Source organism: Macaca thibetana, chromosome 8, assembly GCF_024542745.1.
Source record: "Macaca thibetana thibetana isolate TM-01 chromosome 8, ASM2454274v1, whole genome shotgun sequence".
NCBI classification, from domain to species: Eukaryota; Metazoa; Chordata; class Mammalia; order Primates; family Cercopithecidae; genus Macaca; species Macaca thibetana.
Window position 1 is genome coordinate 120,339,249 of NC_065585.1, and position 22,804 is coordinate 120,362,052.

General features: G+C 43.8%; 3 protein-coding genes across 4 annotated transcripts in view; 1 reads left to right on the top strand and 2 right to left on the bottom strand.

Moving 5' to 3' along the window:
• Positions 1-13,418, top strand: part of TNFRSF10A (TNF receptor superfamily member 10a) — a 36,390-nt gene extending 22,972 nt beyond the window's left edge. The window contains exons 3-10 of one of the 2 annotated variants that reach the window (XM_050801436.1): positions 2,278-2,391; positions 3,128-3,239; positions 4,286-4,359; positions 4,447-4,551; positions 5,135-5,166; positions 5,598-5,780; positions 7,852-7,924; positions 11,940-13,418. In XM_050801436.1, the coding sequence (XP_050657393.1) occupies positions 2,278-2,391; positions 3,128-3,239; positions 4,286-4,359; positions 4,447-4,551; positions 5,135-5,166; positions 5,598-5,780; positions 7,852-7,924; positions 11,940-12,259 (1,013 nt within the window). In that variant the 3' untranslated portion in view covers positions 12,260-13,418. Of the gene's footprint in view, positions 1-2,277; positions 2,392-3,127; positions 3,240-4,285; positions 4,552-5,134; positions 5,167-5,597; positions 5,781-7,851; positions 7,925-11,939 lie in introns of both variants that reach the window. The other variant, XM_050801435.1, reaches the window with a different exon arrangement.
• Positions 1-22,804, bottom strand: part of R3HCC1 (R3H domain and coiled-coil containing 1) — a 222,898-nt gene that overhangs the window by 81,238 nt on the left and 118,856 nt on the right. The gene's annotated exons all lie outside the window — the stretch shown is intronic.
• LOC126961287 (60S ribosomal protein L34-like) overlaps positions 19,478-22,804 on the bottom strand; it is a 563,491-nt gene continuing 560,164 nt past the window's right edge. Inside the window, exon 2 of the mRNA XM_050801466.1 lies at positions 19,478-19,926. Within this exon, the coding sequence (XP_050657423.1) occupies positions 19,541-19,894 (354 nt within the window). The 5' untranslated portion in view covers positions 19,895-19,926 and the 3' untranslated portion in view covers positions 19,478-19,540. The remainder of the gene's footprint in view (positions 19,927-22,804) is intronic.

Consider the following 22,804-nt stretch of genomic DNA (forward strand, 5'->3'; position numbering starts at 1 on the left):
TTTATTATCAGTATCAAATATTACATATAGAAATTCATTATATGTGCTATACTTTTAAACAACTGGCAGTGGAGTAGGTTTGTTTACATCAGCATTGCCACAAACACCTGAGTAATGCATTGACTTATGACATTACTAAGCGATAGGAATTTTTCTGCTCCATCATAATATTATGGGACCACCGTCACATATGTGGTTCATTGTTGACCAAAACGTCATCATGCAGTGTGTGACTATAATTTGAGTCTTATTTTTTCCCTGTGTTAATTTTTGTAATACCATTAGTTGTGCCAATATATCAATTTAAAGAACTAGATTTTGAGTTCATTAATTTACTCTGTTGTTTTTCTATTCTCTGTCTCATTAATTTCTGCTCTAATCTGTATTATTTTCTTCCTTCTGCTTGCTTTATGTATAGTTTGCTCTTCTTTTTCCAGTGTCTTAGAGTGGATTATTAGGTTATAGATTGAGATATTTCTTCTTCCTTAATAGACATTTAGGAAGGATTTTTCTTGTTCCTTAATAGACAATTTCTCTGTAAACTTCAGTTATGTTAGCTGTATCCCATAGGTTTTCATATGTTGTGTCTTCATTTTCATTCGTCGTATTTTCTGATTTCTCTTTTTATTTCTTCTTAGACAAGTTGGTTGTTTAGGAGTGTGCTATTTAATTTTTATATAGCTGTGAGGTTCCCCAGTTTCTTCCTGCTATTGATTTCTAATTTTATTCCATTGTGGTAGGAGAGTGTACTTTGTATTATTTCTATCCTTTTAAGTGTATTAAGGTTTATCTTATGGCCGAGCATATGGTCTATTTTGGAGAATGTTCTATGTGCACTTTAAAAGAATGTATATCTTGTTTTGATTGAGTAGAGTGTTTTATAGACATCTGTCTGGTCTAGTTGTTAGTTGTGTTGTTCAAGTCTGCTACTTTCTTGTTGATGTTCTTTCTAGATTTTTTGGTATGAATTCCTATAGGTTAAGGAAACTGTGCTTTTAAGTGTGGTTTTCATTGCAAATATTTTCTCCTAGTTTGTTTTCATGTTAGTCATGATTTCTTCCATGCAGTTTTCTTCCTAATTTTTATATAATTAACTTTACGCAACTTTTTAGTTTCTCGTGAGACTGAGAAGGTCCTTTCTCTCTCCAAACTTGAAAGAAAAATTTCTCGGCCGGGCGCGGTGGCTCAAGCCTGTAATCCCAGCACTTTGGGAGGCCGAGACGGGTGGATCACGAGGTCAGGAGATCGAGACCATCCTGGCTAACCCGGTGAAACCTCGTCTCTACTTAAAAAAATACAAAAAACTAGCCGGGCGAGGTGGCGGGCGCCTGTAGTCCCAGCTACTCGGGAGGCTGAGGCAGGAGAATGGCGTGAACCCGGGAGGCGGAGCTTGCAGTGAGCTGAGATCCGGCCATTGCACTCCAGCCTGGGCGACAGAGCGAGACTCCGTCTCAAAAAAAAAAAAAAAAGAAAAAAAAAAAGAAAAATTTCTCATGCAGTACTTGTGTGGTTTCATACTTTACAGTTGACACCTTGATAGAACTAGTCTCTATTTCTTTATAGGAAGAGCATAAGCAAGAAGCTTTATTATTTTTCAGCAGTAACCTTAGTTGCCCCAGCACTACTACTGAATGATCACATTTTTATCATTGGTAGTGTCATCATCATAACACATCATCAAGGAAGTTGCTTTTAACAGTTTGGGTTTTTTGGCTGAGCTCGGTGGATCACTCCTGTAATCCCAGCACTTTCGGAGGCCGAGGCAGGCGGATCATGAGGTCAGGAGATTGAGACCATCCTGGCTAACACGGTGAAACCCCGTCTCTACTAAAAAATACAAAAAACTAGCCAGGCGAGGTGGCGGGCGCCTGTAGTCCCAGCTACTCGGGAGGCTGAGGCAGGAGAATGGCATAAACCCGGGAGGCGGCGCTTGCAGTGAGCCGAGATCCGGCCACTGCACTCCAGCCTGGGTGACAGAGCAAGACTCCGTCTCAAAAAAAAAAAAAATTAATTTGACCTCTTTTTTTTTTTTTTTTACTATTTTAATATGGCTCTCATAGAATTTGAATTATGTATGTGGCTTATATTATATTTCTGTCAGCAGTGCCAGTCAGAGGTGTGTAATAGATACAGAATTGACGACAAGACCAAGCTGAGAAGAGGGGATTTCCCTATCTGGGGTCTACTGATAGCCAAAAGAAGAGTTTTCCATTCACCGCCGCCAGCCTCTGGGAACTCTGTTGCAATTCATTCATTGACTTTTCTCTCCCTTCCCAGGATCTCATAGATCAGAACATTCTGGAGCCTGTAACCAGTGCACAGAGGGTGTGGGTTACACCAATGCTTCCAACAATCTGTTTTCTTGCCTCCCATGTACAGCTTGTAAATCAGGTACAGAATGTGTGGACCTCGTGTCCAGAGGTGGGGTGAGGGGCAATGAGGGGCAATGAGGTGGGAGTTGTAGCCGATGTGAGTCAGGGAACCAAGTTCCAGCCCAATTTGGTCTTCATCATACCCTGTTCCATGGTTCTGTCTTAGGTCCATAAAATAAAACAGAAAGAAATCATTTTTATAATGCATGCCACCTGGTAGTGCAAACTATCAGCTCCAAGAGGATAGGGGCATCATTACAGCACAGAGAAGGCCTGGCCGAGTGGACAGGGCTGAGTTTCAGTGGTGGTACGGGTCTGCTCTGGGGTCACACTCCCCCTGGGCTCTGTGCTCCTGGCAGGTTCTCGGCCTCACTTAGCCTTCAATTTCTCAGGTACCTCCCTCCTCCCCAGCACGCTGGGTTTCTGGGAAGTCATCCAAGGGTTCCTCTTCTTGCAGACGCTCTCAAATGATACCTGTGCCTCCTTTGCTACTGACCATGCAATCTAAATGGTGCTTTTTCCCTAATCTGATGTAATAACGAATCATGGTCCTTTTGTATGACTCCAAGTGTTGGTGAGAGCTGAAGGGTGGGTGTCCTGTATGAGCCCAAGTGTGCTGGTGCAGAATCTGGCCCTCAGATCTCCTTGGCAAACTGAGTTGAGCTGAGCTGAGGGGGAGGGGGTTGGGGTGGTGAGGAAAGATCAAGGGACACGTCAGGGAAACACATTCCCAAAACCTTGTATTCTGTCATCAGATGAAGAAGAGAGAAGTGCCTGCACCAGGACCAGGAACACAGCGTGTCAGTGCAAACCAGGAACTTTCAGGAATGATGATTCCGCTGAGATGTGCCGGAAGTGCAGCACAGGGTGAGACAGCAGCCAAGGGGCTCCCAGCAGCCTCAAAGAACCCCCAGAAGCAAGGAACCCTAAAAAACCTGAGTCTCCTTGTACCCCTATCTTTCAGCCCTGACCCCATGGCGCCTCCACCCCCATGGGTGTCCCTAAGCCTATGGCGTCTCCTGAGCCTGCAACCTGCCCCTCCTGGTTCATCTGCCTGTCCCCACCCCTGTCCCCTGCAGTGGCCCCTTCTCACCCCTCCCCATCACTAGTCCCCTTGGCCAGGCTGACTTGTTCACTTGGCTCAGGAGGCCATGACTTAGGGCCCACAATAGAAGTACATGAAATATTTTATCTTAAAATCATAAGAAAATAATGGTATAGAATCCAGCCAGGGTTATATTTATATTTAAACAAATTGAGTCATAAAATGTAATTTTTAATATTTGCTTTTAATTCAAGAAGACAGAAATGCCCACAGCCCGCAAAAATCATAATAAGGCCATGGGTGAAGCTCCTTCAAGTTCCCATGAGGACCTGAGCCCACCCAGCAGGCCTCATCCCTGGCCCCGATTTCCCAATAAGTCCTGTCTTTTTCCTATTTTGGTTTTGGAAGCAAAGAGTAACTTGCTCTTCTCTGGTCTTCCAGTGTTTGCTGTGATTGAGAGGAACCAGCAGACAGGTGGGGCGAGGGCTCACTTGTACTGTGGGTTAACTGGAGGATGGGGCTCAGCTTGTGGCCACACAGGTGTGTGGCCTTCCCCTGGAGTGTGATTCCTCCTAACGCAGGCCTCCCCTGCAGCCCAGGGAAGATTAATGTTTGCCCGGCACAGAAGGCTCCTGGAACTGCAGCTCTGACCATAGGGCAGGGAGGCCGAGGGGCTAAAGTGCGCATGCTCAGACCTTTCCCCAGCCTCAACAAAGGAGCATAGTGGGACCCCCTGCAGACACGATGAGACTGTCCTTCCCCTGACGCCTTCTCAGGGACACTGGGGAAGGGAGGGTGGCTCATCTTTCATCCCACCTGGCCAACTTTCCATCAAGAGTCCCCCCTCTCCCTCCCTGTGTGTATCCAGGTGTCCCAGAGGGAAGGTCAAGGTCAAGGATTGTACGCCCTGGAGTGACATCGAGTGTGTCCACAACGAATCAGGTACAAAGCACACTGGGGAAGCCCCAGCTGCAGAAGAGACAGTGACCAGCAGCCCTGGGACTCCTGTCTTTCCCTGTCTTTTCTCAGGCAATGGACATAATGTACGGGCGATTTTGATTGTGATAGTTGTGATTTTGGTTGTCCTGTTGCTGTTGGTGGCTGTGCTGATGTTCTGTAGGCGCATCGGCTCAGGTAGGTGCTGGCTGAGGGCAGGGGCGCTGGGCACTCTCTGCCCTGCCTCCTCCTGTTCCCACAGACAGAAACGCCCACGCCTGCCCCAAGTCCTAGTGTCTCTGGCCTGGCTCTATTTTCCTCCTTGTGATCACTCCCCATCCTTGCATCCTTGCACCCCTAGGACCCTGGTCTCATCCGTCCCTCTCCCGAAGCTGGGCGTCCCCTCATCTCCCAGCCAAGTCTGGGAAGGCAGGGCCAGTTCCTCCGTTGTTCAGGACCAGCCAGGCAGGGGGCAGTCAGTTCCTCAACTGGGTGACAAGAGTCGGGATGAGAAGTGGTCATGGGATTTATGTAGCTTTGTTCAGAGCAGAACACAAAGCAGAAAACAGCAGTTTTCCATGTGTTTGTTTTTAGCCTACTTCCCTTATACTCCTCCTCCTGAAGGAGCTCCCAAGTTAGCAAGGCCTCATGTAGATCCCCAGGCCCGGGGTTTCTTGTCCAGTGTCCCAGCCCCCAGCCCACCCCTGCCCAACACTGCCCTCTAAGAAGGAGTGCTGCATGGGCCCTTCCTGGCCACTAAGGGAACTGCCTTCTCTTCTAGGTTGTGGAGGGAACCCCAAGTGCATGCACAGGGTGAGTTGATTTCTCCAGGAGCTGGGGCTGGCTCAGGAACTGCTTCTTGCCCACAGCGTGGCCCAGGTGGGTGGGTCCACGTGTTATCATGGCTACCCTGAGTCTCTGAAGTGGCCTGGACGCTGTGGATTGACTATGGGGGACACAGGCCATTTTGAGCATCATACAGGGTAGCAGGCCATGCTGCAGCCCTGTCCTTCCTACAGGCCGGGTGACACCCTTACCCCACAGCCTGTACCCTGGGGATGGGGTAAGCCCCCGAGCCCAGCACCAGAGCCTGGCCCCAGCCTCAGGTCCTGGATGTGCTGAGCATGGACTTCCTGGAGTGACCTCATTGGGAAAGTGTGGTGGCAGCAGGTCCAGCTGTGCCCTGGGGACCCCGTGGGGAGCCCTGGGTGTGGGCTTCTGAGTTGGCTCTTTGCCTTCCTAAGGTGTTTCTCTGGTGCTTGGGTCTCCTACGAGGGCCTGGGGCTGAGGACAATGCCCACAACATGATTCTGAACCACGGAGACTCGCTGTCCACTTTCATCTCTGAGCAGCAAATGGAAAGCCAGGAGCCGGCAGATTTGACAGGTGTCACTGTACAGTCTCCAGGGGAGGCACAGTGTCTGCTGGTGAGTGGGGGACAGGCCAGGCCCCTCCAAGACCTTGTAGGCAGGGGATGAGGGCCGTGCCTCGGCTCTCCTGGTCAAGGGGGAAGTGGAGCCTGAGGGAGATAAGACTGCAGGGGACGGGGCTGCGTGGGGAAAAGCAACCACCCTCACAAGTGGACAGCCACTCTTCCAGATGTCTGCTTCTTAGTCCCTGTCCTGTCCTTGCCATGTCCTCAGAAACTGGAGCTCCACAGGAATAGAGTGAGGGTCACAGGGTTTGTTGATGACTGAATAAAGCTGCACGGTCTCCACTGTGTGCTCCTAACAGAAGTTAGGGAGCCCTTGCTCCTAACAACAGGGGTTTTAAATGTACTCTGAAATTATTATTGCATTAAATATATTTGGATATAAATCTCTGCCCAGATTTCTGAATATGGTTGTATGGAGGCTTCCAAGAAGAAGCACAATTTACAAGTCAGCGTGTAACAGTACTGTTTACTGTGCACACGCACATACATGCACATGCACACACATGCAGGTACACACACATGCATGTACACACATGCATTACACACACACACACACACACACACACATGCACACAGCCCCCCAGCATTGATTTGTACCAGTTCATGTATTTTGATTCAACATTGAAAGGCTTTTTCTTTTTTTGCTATTTAGGAAAACATTGTTTTAAATGAACATTTCTTTGTTTTGACTGTTTTTGCATAAGATCAGTGTCTTGTCTCTCAGAGTCTTTATGAGAAAGGCCTCCTCTCCTACTCATGCTTTTTCTCATATTCAGACAATAGATTCTTAATTTCTTCTTGCCCCTTTTTGTTCTAATATTTTCAGGCGTAGAAGCTTTAATTTTTAACCAGTGAAATCTGTAGATACATTTACCTTTTCATTGCTCATTACTGTAGACAGATCTTTCCCCAACACAAGATGAACTCCTCTAACTTCTTATGGAGATATTTTTTTCAAAGATGTGATTTTTTCCTATAACTATAGAATCTAAATGGAACTTGTTTTGTGTTTCAGTGCAAAGCGAGGCACTCCCTGAATTGTTCTAGTCACTGTCTGGTTTTTCCAACCCCTTTGAGCCACTGATTCTCCTGTTTCCCTCTGCTTTGGGTCCCTCCTTAATCACAGGTTAAATGCTCATGTAGACAATGATCTCCTTCCACCTAGACTGTTCCATTTGGTTGCTTTCTTGCATTAGTACCCATTTATTCTAACCAAAAATGTAAAAAATAAAAATAAAAAAGTAAAAAGAAAGCAAACATTAAAAAGGTCAATAATCTCTCCAGCTTGATAAGGTGCTTTGACGTGAAGAAATGGTTTATACATTTAAAGTGAGAAAATTTAAACTGTCAAAAGGTATTCAGTGAGGAAAGAGAGCATCCTCCACTCTGCAGTGCCCTGGGTGTTTTTCCTCAAGTAACTATGAGATATCATTTCTTGTGATTCTTTGTCCAAATCTATGCATCAGTATATGTGCATACAAAAGACATGATATTATTAACCAATGGTCCCCAACCTTTTGGCACCAGGGACCAGTTGTGTGGAAGACAGTTTTTCTATGGACTTGGAGTTGAAGATGGTTTTGGGATGATTCAAGCACATTACATTTATTGTGTACTTTATTTCTATTCTTATCGCATTATAATATATAATGAAACAATTATACAACTCACCATAATAGAGTCAGTGGGAGCTCTGAGCTTGTTTTCCTGCAACTAGGTGGATCTATCTGAGGGTGATGGGAGACAGTGACAAATCATCAGGCATAAGACCCTCATAAGGAGCGTGCATCCTAGATCCCTCACATGCACAGCTCACAACAGGGTTCGCTCTCCTGTAAGAATCTAATGTTGCCGCTGATCTGATGGAGTGGAGCTGAGGTGGTAATGCCAGCAGTGGGGAGTGACTGTGAGCTCTGTGGGACTAGAGGTTTTTCAGCATCTCCATGATGACCCAAGAGGGAAAGTGATGTGCTGCAGGTCTCAGGGCTGGCTGGTGGTCAGGGTCAGTACTAGACTGCAGGACCCCTGATTCAGACCAAGGCGTTCTCCACTGTGTGTTACAGGGACCGGCAGAACCTGAAGGGTCTCAGAGGAGGAGGCTGCTGGTTCCAGCAAATGGCGCTGACCCCACTGAGAGTAAGTGTTTTGCTCCTGGAGGTGCAGCAGGAATGGAGGGAATAGGGACAGTGTCCTAAGTGGTGTCCCCATTGCTGAGAATGCTCTTCCAGAGCATTCCATGCCAGAAACGGGGTCCTGTGCTATAAGACCATCAAGGCCCTAAACTGTCTTCTTCCGTCTCTTCTTCCCACTCATTCTTTCTGCATGCTATTAATGACACTAACCATTCTGTCTATCCCCTTCTCCACTTCCTCTCTCCTCCTTTGTTGTTCAGGACCTCCTGAGGAGCTGCGCTGTCCTGCATGGCACAACTGACTTCAGTGGGCTAATAGCTCTTTATCTGTGCCTAAGCCCAATTTGCAGAGCTGTTGTATAAACTACATACTGGTTCCAAAGACTTAATGAAAGAAAGAATGGAAAATATTTCACTCATTATTTGAAATATTTCACTCATTATTTGAGACCAGGGATTGGGTCTAGGTCTTGGTGCTCACTGCACAGAAAGCCAATCACTGAGACAACTATTGACAAGGAAGAAGGCTTTAATTGGGTGCTGCAGCCAAGGAGATGGGAGCTCAGTCTCAAGTTCATGTCCCCAACTGACTAAAACTAGGGGTTTATATAGTAGGGATAAAATGTAACAATGTGTAAGAAAATAGGAACTAGGGAGGAGTAAAGAAGCAATCAAGATGAATGAGGGGTCCCGCATTCCATTGGATGTAGTGATCTGGTAAGTTTCAGTTCTTTGATACTTTGAGAAGCCTGAAGATCATTTCCTGAAAAAGGAACTCAGATAAAACAAATGTAAGATTTGAGCTTTAAGAACAGAAGGGTCAATTTCTATGTTTACCAAAACAACAACAACAAAAAACTTTTGATGGAACTATTGGGTTGATTTCAGGTCTGCATTTCTATCTGTCAATCCCACAGTCACAGGGAGTCTGGTCCTGGATCTTTCTGGCTGCTTCATGGTTGAGGAGGGGCATTGTGGGAAGCTTCATATCATGGGTGACCTTGTGGCCACCCAGGAATCAAAAGTTAATTTAATACTAGAAGATTGTGTTTCTTCTGAAACACAATCTCTCTCTCTGTCTTGGCCCCACTTCCACCAAAGACAAATTATAGCAGGACCAGTGTACCTGCAAAATAAGTTTAGTTTCATATATGTGGCCTGATTACCCACACAAAGTGCAACAAAAATCACTGTCCACATAGGCTCTCCTAAGTTGGCTTTGCTGGAACCTCTCACAAGGCCACTGCAATCAAAGCCCTGAGAAAATAACCATTTTCTCCAACTGCGTTCCATTGTAAAAGAAAACGTTATTAACCATATGCAAGCAAACACATTGCCATGAATTAATAGTCACAAATAATTTACACATTCTGGAGAAATTAGGCAGAGGGAGAAATATGCTTCAAATTCTGTTTACAAAAGTATACTCAATATACAAAAAGTTCTCCAGACTCTGGAAAACAAAACCAAAAGAATCAGCAATATTTCAAACCAAGAAAAGCCGTAAAAATTATTTCAGTCCTCCATTAGTTTACCCCACACAATCAACTCCTGCCCAGCTTCATGTTTGGTTAACAATCACAGTCTTTATGAACACATCAGTGTGTCTTTTATTTACTTACTTATTTCTGAGAGAGTCTCGCTCTGTCACCCATGCTGGAGTGATGAGGTGCAATCTCACCTCACTGCAACCTCCATCACCTGGATTCTAGGAATTCTCATGCCTCAGCTTCCTGAGTAGCTGGGACCACAGGTGTGCACCATCACACCTGGGTACTTTTTGTATTTCCAGTAGAGACAGGGTGTTGTCATGTTGACCAGGCTGGTCTCAAACTCCTGGCCTCAAGTGATGGACATTCGCCCGCCTTGGCCTCCCAAAGTGCTGGGATTACAGACATGAGCCAATGTGCCTGGCCACACATTGGTCTTTCAGTTACTGCCCTGAAAGTTTTCTCTGTAATCCAATGACAACAATTTTTAATTACATGAAAAATTTACTTAAAACATCCCATTTATATTTACCGAATTCTTTCATTTTTCAGTTTATCCAGATTGCTTCTGAAAATTGAAATATTAGACACCATCATTTAAAGTTAGTTATTTCTTTGTCAACCATTTTTTTAATAGCCAGTGAACATCAGGTGCTCACCTAAGAGCTTCAAAGTTAAATATATAGGCATTTTCACCAATAACTCAGAAGACTCAGCTGTTTTCATTAAACCAACAACATTAAATTAATCTTACTTACAGTTTCCCGTGACTCTAGCAAACACATACAAATAATTATCAAAACATAATCCAACTGCTGCAGCAACACACAAGCCCCAAAACTACCCAGACTGAAACAGGGTGCTTCCTCTCTCCATTGGTTAGGTTTGATCAACCTGCCAACAAAAATTCTTTCAAATTTCTCAAATTGAGAGGAGCCAGTCGTGCTGCCTGGTACCCACAAAAGACACTCACTTGCCCCAACATGACACACAATTACCAACAAGCCCCCAAGAGTGTCCAGACTGAGAGGCAGAGTGCATCCCTTTCAGTTCCAAAGTCTGAACTTGGGCCTGTTCAACCTGCAAATGGAAATTCCTTTACAAATTTCTCAAACTGAGAAGAGCAGATCCTGCTGTCTGAGCCTATAAAGGACAATCACCTATCTGGATGCAAATGCCAAATTTCAAAGGCAATTCTTCTGAGGTAATCAGGAATGTGGTTGGGGACGGCTGCAGTGGGACCAGAGAGAGACTGAAACTCACTTCCAGCCAAAATTAGTGGGGCAACTGCTTGGGAGGGCTTCTGAGACGCCTGGCCCATGGCAGCAGAACCATGAGCAACACTTTCCCAGCCAGGGAACCAGAATCTGTTACCAAAACCTCAGGGGTTTGGTCTAGGTCCCGCTGCTCACTGCATAGAAAGCCAGTCACTGAGATGATGAGTATTGCCAAGAAAAAGGCTTTAATCAGGTGCTGCAGTGGAGGAGATGGGAGCTCAGTCTCAAATCCATCTCCCTGACTCACTAAAACTAAGGGTTTATATAGCAGGCAAGAAATGTAACAGTGTAAGAAAGTAGGAACTAGAATGGGGCAAGGAAACAAGAGGAATGAGGGGTCCCACATCCCATCATTGTCTGGATGTAGTGATCTGGTGAGTTTCAGTTCTTTGATACATTTTTGAGATGCCTGAATGTCTTTCCTGAGGAAATACTTCAGATAAAACAAATGTAAGTTTCAAGTGGTTAAGGACCAGAAGGGTCAATTTCTATGTTTATCAAAAAACCTTTCTATGGGACAATTGAGTGAGTTTCAGTTTTTGTATATTGGTTGCATATTAAATTATATTTTACACATATTCAGTACCACACATCAAAATGAATGTCACTTTTTTCTTTTTTATGTTCTTTAAATGAGGCTGTTAGAAAACATAGCCTGGTATTCCTGGCCCTTTCTATCCCTGTGGATGGTGGTGTGCAGTGCTTTGCACACACATCTCATTTCATTTAATCCCTGGTAGTCCTGAGATCTGGGCAGGATTGCTCTGTCTTCAGGTTTGCTTCTTGGTCAGGGCCTGGTTGCCCCCACCTAGCTCTGCCTCAGACCCTGCACTTCCCACAGATGCAGAAGTGGCCGCCCTGGGACCTGCTCCCATGGCAAGCGCAGCCCAGGCAGCCTCCCTCCTCTGAGCTCCCGCTGCAGCCACTCTCTCTCCCTTCCTCGGGCTGTCACCCACTTTGCTTTCTGCCTCCTTAGGGTCCATCCATTCTCCCCAGGTGGGTTCTCAGCCCTCTCTGAGGGCAGATTCTCTGGTGACCTTGGTGTCCGTCAGTGCCTTGGGGGCCACGGAGACCGGGCAGTGTGGGCGGGCTGTCTGTGAATGGGAGGTGGGTGGGCAATGGAGCAACAAGTTTGCCCATGCAAGGGGCTCTCCAGGTTCTCCTCTTGGGTTCTGGGCCTGATGTGGGAACCTCTGCCCCTTCTGAACTGAGTCCCAACTCACCAAGCTGTCTCTGTGGCTTTCTCCACCCAGCTATGATGCTGTTCTTTGACAACTTTGCAGACATCGTGCCCTTTAACTCCTGGGACCAGCTCATGAGGCAGCTGGACCTCACAAACAATGAGATCCACATGGTAAGAGCTGATACAGCAGGCCCAGGGGATGCCTTGTATGCAATGCTGATGAAATGGGTCAACAAAACTGGACAGGATGCCTCGATCCACACCCTGCTGGATGCCTTGGAGAGGATAGGAGAGAGACATGCAAAGGAGAGGATTCAGGACCTCCTGGTGGACTCTGGAAAATTCATCTACGTGGAAGATGGCACAGGCTCTGCCGTGTCCTTGGAGTGAAAGACTCTTTTTACCAGAAAGAGTGTTAATAGTTTTTTTGGTGTTAATAGTTTTTTTGTTTGTTTGTTTTGTTTTGTTTTGTTTACATGTATATAAAATAAATACTTAGCTGGGTGTGGTGGTATGCCTGTAATCCCAGCACTTTGGGACGGTGAGGCGGGTGGATCACTTGAGCTCAGGAGTTCAAGACCAGCCTGACCAACATGGTGAAACGCCGTCTCTACAAAAAAATACAAAAATTAGCTGGGTGTGATGGTGCGTGCCAATATTCTCAGCTACTCAGGAGGCTGAGGCAGGAGAATCGCTTGAACCCATGAGGCAGTGAGCCGAGATTGCACCACTACACTCCAGCCTGAGGGACAGAGCAAGACTCCATCTCAAGATAAAATAAACTTGAAAGAATTATTGCCCGACTGAGGCTCATATGCCAAAGAAAAATCTGGTTCTCTCCTGAGCTGGCCGGTCTGCTTGGGTCTCCATGTGTTTCCTTATCATGGTGGTTAATTGTAGGTGCTAATGTGAATGGATTAAAGAACACCTAGAGCACTGGTAAGGCATTATTTCTGGGACATTATTTCTGGGCATGTCTTCGAGGGTGTTTCCAGAGGGGACTGGCGTGCAGTCAGGTGGACTGAGTGGAAAAGACCCACCCCTAATGTTGGGGGACACCATCCAATAGACTGGGGAGCCAGATAGAACAAAAAAAGAAAAGCAAATCCATCTGATCTCCTGGAGCTGGGACACTCTTATTCTGCCTGTGGACATCAGACTCTAGGATTTCCAGCCCTTGGACTCCAGGGCTTACATGAGTGGCCCCCCGAGGATGTAAGGACTTTGGTCTTGAACTAAGAATTACACCATCGGCTTCCCTGGGTCTTAGGTTTTTGGACTGGATTAAGCCCTGCTTCCAGCATTCCAGGGTCTCTGCTGTGAAGATGGCCTGTTGTGGAACTTCTCAGTCTCCATTATGAGATGCATTAATTCCTCCAATAAGTCCCATTTCATATAGAGTCATTTGCTCCACAACAACATTTCAGTCAAGGGAACAGCATATAAGATGGTGACTATCCAGTAAGCTAAGGTTAATTTATTAATTATTTAATTTATTTACCGTGAGTTCAAGTCACAATTGAAGTACATGTACCTTTGGAGATTTGGACTTTTGTATATAAAAATACTATTTTTTTGGCAGGGGTAGGGGGGAGCTCTCATCTTAAACAAATGTGTTATTTGGTGCCTATGCAAAGATGTGGCTAAAAGGAAGAAAAGAATTGCTTCCGTAAATCAAGCATTTTCTTAGAAAAATGGGAGCCCACCCAAATGTTTTTCAAGCTCACGTGATCCGAGGTAATCTTTAGTATATGAAAAGCTAGTTTAAGTTTCTTGGTTTAATTAAAACAGACAATTCTTCAGAGTTGTCAACATTATATACAGTTCACACATACAACTTCTACCTGGATTTACTAATCAAAACACTTATGTGTCTTTAAGATCATAAAACTGTAAATTCAACTGGAGAACAAAATGTACAAGGAAAATATAAATTTCTTGATGTATATGAAACACAAGAATGAAAAAAAGGATTGAAAAGAGTCATATATTTTCAATGTATGGTTCTTTGTATTTTGTTTGTGTGTTTTTTATATGTTATGTGTTTGTTTGTTTTGTGTTTTTTATGTGTTATGTGATGTTTGTATCTTTTTTTTGTTTCTTTTTTTTTTTTTTGAGACAGTCTTGCTCTGTCGCCCAGGCTGGAGTGCAGTGGTGTGATCTCAGCTCACTGCAAGCTCCGCCTCCCAGGTTCATGCCATTCTCCTGCTTCAATCTCCCAAGTAGCTGGGTCTATAGGCACCCACCACCACGCCCGCCTAATTTTTTGTATTTTTAGTAGAGACGGGGGTTCACAGTGTTAACCAGGATAGTCTCAATCTCCTGACCTCGTGATCTGCCTGTCTCGGCCTCCCAAAGTGTTGGGATTACAGGTGTGAGCCACCGCGCAAGGCCATTTCTTGTGTCTTTTTTGGTATGGTTTTTATAAGGTGTCTACTTTTAAGTATTTTTATATTTAATTTTTGGTAACTTAAAAATCTTAGTTATATTAACCTAAGTTAAATGAAGGTTATTTGTATTAGTCTGTTTTCTGTTGCTATCACTGAATACCTCAGAGTAGGGAGTGGGTAATTTATAAAGAAAATCAATTTATGTATTATGGTTCTTGGGGCTAGGAAGTCCAAGGGCAAAGGGCCAAACCTAGGGAGGGCCTTCTTGCTGACGGACTCTGATATGGTTTAGATCTGTGGCCCCACCAAAGTCTCATGTTGAATTGTAGTCCCCAGCGTTGGAGGTGGGGCCTGGTGGAGGTGATTGGATCATGAGGGCAGATTTCTCATAAACGTTTTAACACCATTCCTCTTGGTACTGTCCTCCTGACAGTGAGTGAGTTCTCATGAGATCTGATTGTCAAAAAATCTGTGGCACGTCCCCATTCTCTCTTCTCCTGCTCTGGCCATGTGAAGTGCTGTCTCTCCCTTTGCCTTCTGCCATGATTGTAACTTTCCTGAGGCTTCCCTATTTGCCAAGCAGATGCCAGCATTGTGCTTCCTGTACAGCTTGTGGACCTGTGAGCCAAATAAACCTCTTCCTCTTTATAAATCACCCAGTGTCTGGTATTAATTTATAGCAATGCAAGAACAAACTAATACAAAGTCTCTGCAGAGTCCCAAGTTGGTGCAGGACATTATAGGGCGAGGGGACACACTGAGAGGCAAACAGGCTTTTATAACAGAGTCACTGTATTAGTTTGTTTTGCATTGCTATAAAGAAATACCTGAGCCTGAGTAATTTATAAAGAAAATAAGTTAATTAGCTCACACTTCTGCAAGCTGTACAGGAAGCATGGCGGCTTCTGCTTCTAGGAGGCCTCAGGAAGCCTCCAATCATGGCAGAAGGCAAAGGGGGAGTGAGCTGTCTCACATGACCAGAGCAGGAGGTAGAGAGAGAGGGGAAGGTGTCACACACTTATAAACAACCATATACTGGCCAGGCATGGTGGCTCACGCCTATAATCCCAGCACTTTGGGAAGCTGAGGCAGTGGATCACCTGAGCTCAGGAGTTCAAGACCAGCTTGGCCAACATGGTGAAACCCCGTCTCTACTAAAAATACAAAATTAGCCGGGCATGGTGGCATGGTGGCGGGTGCCTGTAACCCCAGCTACTCCGGAGGCTGAGGTGGGAGAATTGCTTGAACCCAGGAGTGGAGGTTGCAGTGAGCCAAGATCGCACTGCTGCACTCCAGCCTGGGCAACAACGCAAGACTCTTTCTAAAAACACAAAAATGAATAAACAAAAAAACTATGAGACAGAAAAGATGGGTTTTTGCTAAAATAAAAAATAATATTGTTTTAGTTTGGAAGTTATTCAAAGGTTGTTTCAAAATGAATCACTAAATAACAGATCAAACTGAATGGATATTGTCTCAGTCTGATTTGTGCTACTATGACAGAACACCTGAGACTGGGTGATTTAGTTAAATATGGAGATTTGTTTTTTACTGCTCTGGAGGCTTGGAAGTACAAGGTCAAGGGGCCCCTATTTGGCAAGGGCCTTCTTGTGGCCTCATCACCTGGTGAAAGGTGGAAGGACAAGAGGGCATGCATGAGAGGAAGGGAAAACATGCAAGAGGGGGCCAAACTCACTTTTATAACAAATCTACTCCTGCAATAATGAACCCACTTCCACAATAATGTATTAATCCATTCATGTGGGAAATACCCTCATAATCCAATCATCCCTTAAAGGTCTCACCTCCCCCCACTGTTGCATTCAGAATTAAGTTTCCAACACATGAACTTTGGGGGGCACATGCAAATCACAGCAGAAATAAAAAGCTGAAAGAGAAAACGAGAGAATCCTATGTGCTCAAGTTGATTAAACTGAATGAATTTATTATATTACTTTTAAAAATAAGCCTAAATACTGAGAGTGAACTGACACAGAACTAGAATTTGAATTTCTCTGTTAAAAGGACAAAACAGGCTGGGCGCAGTGGCTCACGTCTATTATCCCAGCACTTTGGGAGGCCGAGGTGGGTAGATCAACTGAGGTCATGGGTTTGAGACCAGCCTGGTCAACATGGTGAAACCCCATCTCTACTAAAAATACAAAATTAGCTGGGCGTGATGGCAGGTGCATGTAATCCCAGCTACTTGGGAGGCTGAGGCAGGAGAATCACTTGAACCCAGAAGGTAGAGGTTGCAGTGACCTGAGATCGGGCCATTGCTCTCCAGCCTGGGTGACAGGTTGAGACCCTGTCTCAAAAAAAAAAAGCACTACAGAAGGTTAGGTGAATGTAAAAAACCTTTTAGATCTCAGTTTTTCTAAGCAATTAAAAACCTAATAAAGGCAACAAATGAGTTATTATTATTACTATTACTATTATTTTGAGACAGGGTCTTGCCCTGTAGCCCAGGCTGGAGTGCAATGGTGTGATCATGGCTCACTGTAGCCTCCACCTCCCCGGGATCAGGTGATTCTCCCACATTAGCCTCCTGAGTAGCTGGGACTACAAGCATCTGCCACCATGCCCAGCTAATTTTTTAAAAATTTTTATTTATTTATTTATTTATTTATTTATTTATTTATTTTTTGAGATGGAGTCTCGCTCTCTCACCAGGCTAGAGTGCAGTGGCGCGATCTTGGCTCACTACAACCTCTGCCTCCCTGGTTCAAGTGATTCTCCTGCCTCAGCCTCCCAAGTAGCTGGGATTACAGGCATGTGCCACCACGCCTAGCTAATTTTTGTATTTTTAGTAGATGGGGTTTCACCATGTTGGCCAGGATGGTCTCGATCTCTTGACCTCGTGATCCACCCACCTCGGCCTCCCAAAGTGCTGGGATTACAGGTCTCGGCCACCGTGCCTGGCCTAATTTTTTCTTTTTGGTATTTTTTGTAGCTATAAGGTTTTGCCATATTACCCAGGCTGATCTTGAACTATTGGGCTCAAGCAATCCACCCACCTTGGCCTCCCAAAGTGCTGGGATTACAGGCATGAGCCACTGCACCTGACTGGGAATTATTTTGATAAAATGTAAAATATTGTTTCTTAGGCTGATTACGAGAAAGGGAAAGAAAAACCTGCAGTCTGACTGTTCCTCCTTATGGAAAGCCCATCTAGAAAATGCTAGTATTTTCTCTTGATAGACAGTTCAGTTCAGGACTTTTTGCTTCCTAGTTTTCACTAAAATTTAAAGTTACTAAGGATAACAATTGTAGTTAGTGTATAATTCTGTACATAAGATTTGCCAAAGAAGATGGGTTCTTATTAAGAAAAAGAATAAATTTGTCTAATTCAGAAGTTATCTAAAGGTTAATTCTGTTTATGGACTTGCAAAGGTTATTTATGAAACAAGGTAGAAAGGAACCAGTAAGAAGAGGAGAAAGATGTAAGTCATGGATTTATGGCCAGGCGTGGTGCCTCACGCCTGTAAACCCAGCACTGTGGGAGGCTGACGCAAGTGGACTGCAACCTTAGGAGTTCAAGATCAGCCTGAGTGATGTGGCAAAAGCTCATCTCTAACAAACAAACAAAAAAAAAGAAAAATAAAAAAATTATGGTGAAGATGTATTTTTGGTAATGAAGGTTAGAAAGAAAAGAGAATAACTTTGTATGAGAAAAAGTCTTACATGATGAATATAGGAACATATTCTAATATAAATTGAATGATTATTAAAACAAAGACAGACAATTTAGGACAAAACAGAAAGTTCTAGCATGTCATCAATGATCCATGTAAGTACATTGTAAAATATTCTTTAAAATCTGATAGAAAATTGAAAAGTTTGGCTAATTGACATTGCTCGTGGTTAAAAGCTCAGTCTTGATGAAGGTAAAATAAGAAGTATTGTAAAGAAATACACTGGCAGTTTGCCAATTCTTCTTTAATATAGTTCATCATGAAGTCATATTTAAACAAGGGGCCACATTTCACACCCACGCTTGCGTTGCTTCGTTTCACACTGTATTGCTCTTCTGCAGAGATAGTACTAGCAATAAAGTACTTACTTGTCACATGCCTAAAGTGAATTTCTTAATTGCACAAAATACACAGTGGGATTGGTGGACTTAAAGACATTAATTCATATACCAGAAATGAAATATTCATCTTTTTTTTTTTTTTCCTTAGGCCCTGGGTAACACGGTAGCCTCCAAGACAACTGAGTAGGAAAAAAAATTGGGGGTTGGTGTCCTGTTTATTTGTTTTTGCTTTTAATTTACATTTATCTGCTGTTTGTTTTCATTGGGATTTGGCTTATACATACAATTATAAGTCCATTGTTGTTGTTGTTGTTGTTTTTTGTTTGGTTTTTTTTTTTTTTTGAGATGGAGTCTCGCTCTGTCACCAGGCTGGAGTGCAGTGGCGTGATCTTAGCTCAATGCAACCTCCCGGGTTTAAGTGATTCCCCTGCCTCAGCCTCCCAAGTAGCTGGGACTACAGGTGCCCACCACCACACCTGGCTAATTTTCGTATTTTTAGTAGAGATGGAGTTTCATCATGTTGGCCAGGATGGTCTCGTTCTCTTAACCTCATGATCCATTCACCTCGGCCTCCCAAAGTGCTGGGATTACAGGCATAAGCCACCGTGTCTGGCAGTATTTTAGTTTCTAATGGAAGGCTTATATTTGGTTCTATGAACAGCCATTTTGTTTCCTGTGCATTTCCAACCGTTTATCATTTGCTCTATTTACCTAAACTTCCTAAGCTACCTTTGTCAAACCTGCAAAAATTGAGAGCTGATACCAGCCATTTAAAATTGGATTGGTTTTGCTTAGCTCTGACGATCTAGAGAGCTACAAGAACTTTAAGTTTCCTGGTAAAAAAAAAAAAAGTAAAAATAAAGGCTTAAAAGTCCAGCAGAAAAAGAACATTATTGATTTTGTTATCTGGAAAAGCAAGTGAGAGGAGAAATGTTTAAATGGCATTTCTTTTCACGGAAATTCAATTCAATCAATAATTTAAGTTGGTTTCAGATCCTTTTCTTTAGGCAATGAAGAAAAACTGCGATACGGGTACAAAGTTTTAATATTCAGGAAAGATTGGCCTTGCCCTGAAGAAATTTATATTGACTAGGATTTCTCTAAAATTGCTTTAGTTGTGTTTACCATTATTAAAACTAAGTGACATTCACTTGGGTTAAGTAGTAATTTTAAAAATGAGACTTTTCTTTTTTTTTTTTTACAGCAACTCTTTTCATTTTTATTACTCAAAAAAGTTTCATTTTTTTATTTAGCTTTCTGACTCTGTGCTTGTGCCTTCAACACTTTCACAACAATTTTCTGCTCCTCGATAAGGAAAGCACGCTTGATCCTGTCACGAACACATTTAGCACACATGGAACCACCATAGGCCCTGCTGACATGTTTCTTTGTTTTGGACAATCTCATAAGAACTTTAGGTCTTACAGCACGAACTCCTCGAAGTCTGCCTGGGCACACACCACATGCAGATTTTGGTGCTTTCCCAACCTTCTTGGTATAAAGGTAAACAATTCTATTACCAGGGGTTCGGGACAGCCTAGTTTTGTTAGAGGCTGTATTGTAGGAAAGCCTACGTTGGTATGTCAAACGCTGGACCATTCTGAGTACCTGCAGACAACGTCCCCGGAAGAGCCATTTTTTTTTTTTTTTTGAGACGGAGTTTCGCTCTTGTCGCCCAGGTTGGAGTGCAATGGTGCGATCTCGGCTCACTGCAACCTCTGCCTCCCTGGTTCAAGTGATTTTCCTGCCTCAGCCTCCCGAGTAGCTGGGATTACAGGCACCTGCCACCACGCCCAGCTAATTTTTATATTTTTAGTAGAGATAGGGTTTGTCATATTGGCCAGGTTGGTCTTGAACTCCTGACCTCAGGTGATCCACCTGCCTCAGCCTCCCAAAATGCTGGATTACAGGCATGAGCCACTGTGCGCAGCCAACTTTCTACTAATTTTTTATTCCAACCCTTTTATTACGTTTAGGCCTTCATGTGTGTACTTGAAAATAAAATAAGTACAAGTGTTGCACCGGTTTGAAGGCTGTAGCAGTGAAACTTACCTAAGCAGTTGTCTAGATTAACAATCTTGGAAAGGTGTGATGACGCTCTTTTGAAATAGTTGAAATTATTCTATGCTTGTTCTTGACTCTGTCCCTGTTTTCTTTTACAGTATTTAAGTGAAAGGAGATTATCCCTATGCTGAATTTCGAAAACTGATATCCACATTTACGTTTTTTTTTTTTTTTGTATTTTTGAGACAGAGTCTTGCTCTTTCACCCAGGCTTGAGTGCAGTGGCACAGTCTCAGCTCACTGCAACTTCTGCCTCCTGGGTTCAAGAGGTTCTCCTGCTTCAGCCTACCAAGTAGCTGGGATTAAAGGCACGCACCACCACACCCAGCTAATTTTTGTATTTTCAGTAGAGACAGGGTTTCACCATGTTGGCCAGGCTGATCTCAAAGCTGTGATCTCAGGTGATCCACCTGCCTTGACCTCCCAAAGTATAATCCCAAAGTGTGATTACAGGCGTGAGCCACCATGCCTGGCTGCATTTACCTTTTTTTAAAAATGATGGAGAGGAAAGTTAGTTGTCTTACTTTGGTAAGTTTGGCATAAAATCTATCACATTTTTGATGCTTTCGGACATAGTTCTGTCACTAGATTGTTGCAATTAGACATGTGCAATAAGTAACCTAACCACTTTAATATAATGGTTTGAAGTGCTGCAGGCAGTAACTACTGGACATGGTTAATCTGTGACATGTTAGAGAGAATGCTAGGACTTCCTGCAGTGTAAAATCCTGTTAACCAATCCTGGGCTGTCAAGTTAAAGGACTTTGACTCCTGGGTCTGAAAAAGGCACCGACTCTTGCTTGCTTAATCTTTTTTTTTTTTTTTTTTTGGGGGGGTGGGGAGGGGGGACAGAGTCTCGCTTTGTCACCCAGGCTGGAGTGCAGTGGTGTGATCTCGGCTCACTGCAAGCTCTGCCTCCCATGTTCACACCATTCTCCTGCCTCAGCCTCCTGAGTAGCTGGGACTGCAGGTGCCTGCCACCACACCCAGATAATTTTTTGGTTTTGTATTTTTAGTAGAGATGGAGTTTCACCATGTTAGTCAGGATGGTCTCGATCCCCTGACTTTGTTATCCGCCCGCCTCAGCCTCCCAAAGTGCTGAGATTACAGGCGTGAGCCACCGTGCCTGGCCAACTCTTGCTTAATCCTGAACATTGGCACCAGTCAAAGCTTCATCTTCAGACCCAGGAGAAGGTGACAATCAAAATGAAGTGCCTTCGTGAGACACAGGGCAAGAAATTAAAACTATTCAATCCCTTTAGGCCCAGGGACTATTTTGGAAGAGATGGGCACGTGAGATTGTAAGGACTGATTCTGAGAGATAAAATAAGTTCGGAGTTTTTCTACAAATTAAGCGTTAATATTCAAAGCACACTGATGCAAGGCCAGCATCTGGGCCCCTGTGTCAGAATAACAGGGTTTCCTTGGAATATTGATTTGCTCTTTAATAGAAAATTGTAAAACATTATAGAAAGTTTATGAAAATCTTACATTATGTTCAAACTAATTAAAATTAGATTAGTTTCTAAGCGTTTATTAAAATGAGTTTTAACAATAATACACCATACAAGGGTAAAAACTTTGTTTCTTTTGAACAAAATGTTTGTGTAATATTAATAAGAGATGATCTTGCTACGATTCATCTTTGGTGGAAGTGGGGGATGGAGAGAGGAAGATTGTATTTCAGAAGAAAACTGTAGGATTAGATTAACCTGTGATTCCTGAGTGGCCACGAGGTCACCCATGGTATTAAGCTGCCCACAACGCCTCACCTCAGTGTGAAGCAGCCAGAAAGATCCAGGGTCAGGTTCCCCAGGATTGAGGAATTAATAAGTAGAAATGAGGGACTGAAACAGACCCAACTGTCTCACAGAATCGATGTTTACGGTTTATTTGAAAAATCATAGAAATTGATCCCCCCAGTGTTAACACTTTAGAAAGTTATATTAGTCTTAGCTAACTTCCTTTCTCAGAAAACCCACCAACAAGCCTCCCAGACAGTATCAAGGAAGTGAAACTTCCTGAAATCATTGCATTTGAACAGTGAGATGCCAGACTCCTCATCCACTAGGATTGCCTAGCCAGTCAGGTGGTTCCTGTTGACTAACTTCTCTTCTTTACTCCTCTCTAATTCCTCTTTTTCCACACATGGTTAGGTTTCTTATCATCACTCTCTAATTCCTGTATTCCTACACATGGTTACATTTCCTCCCTGCTATATATACCCCTACATTTCCCTGGAAATACTCAATGTCTCAGTGCTTGACCTTCTGTGTGTCAAGCAGCAGGACCCAGACCCATCCTCAGGTGTTTCAGTAACAATAACAACTTACCTATGGACAACTTTCATGCCCGTGAGTATATGGGGTGCTCAGAAAGTTCACCAGAACACTTGGTGTAAACCACACAACAGGAAATTCATCAAAATTGCCACGACTTCTTATTC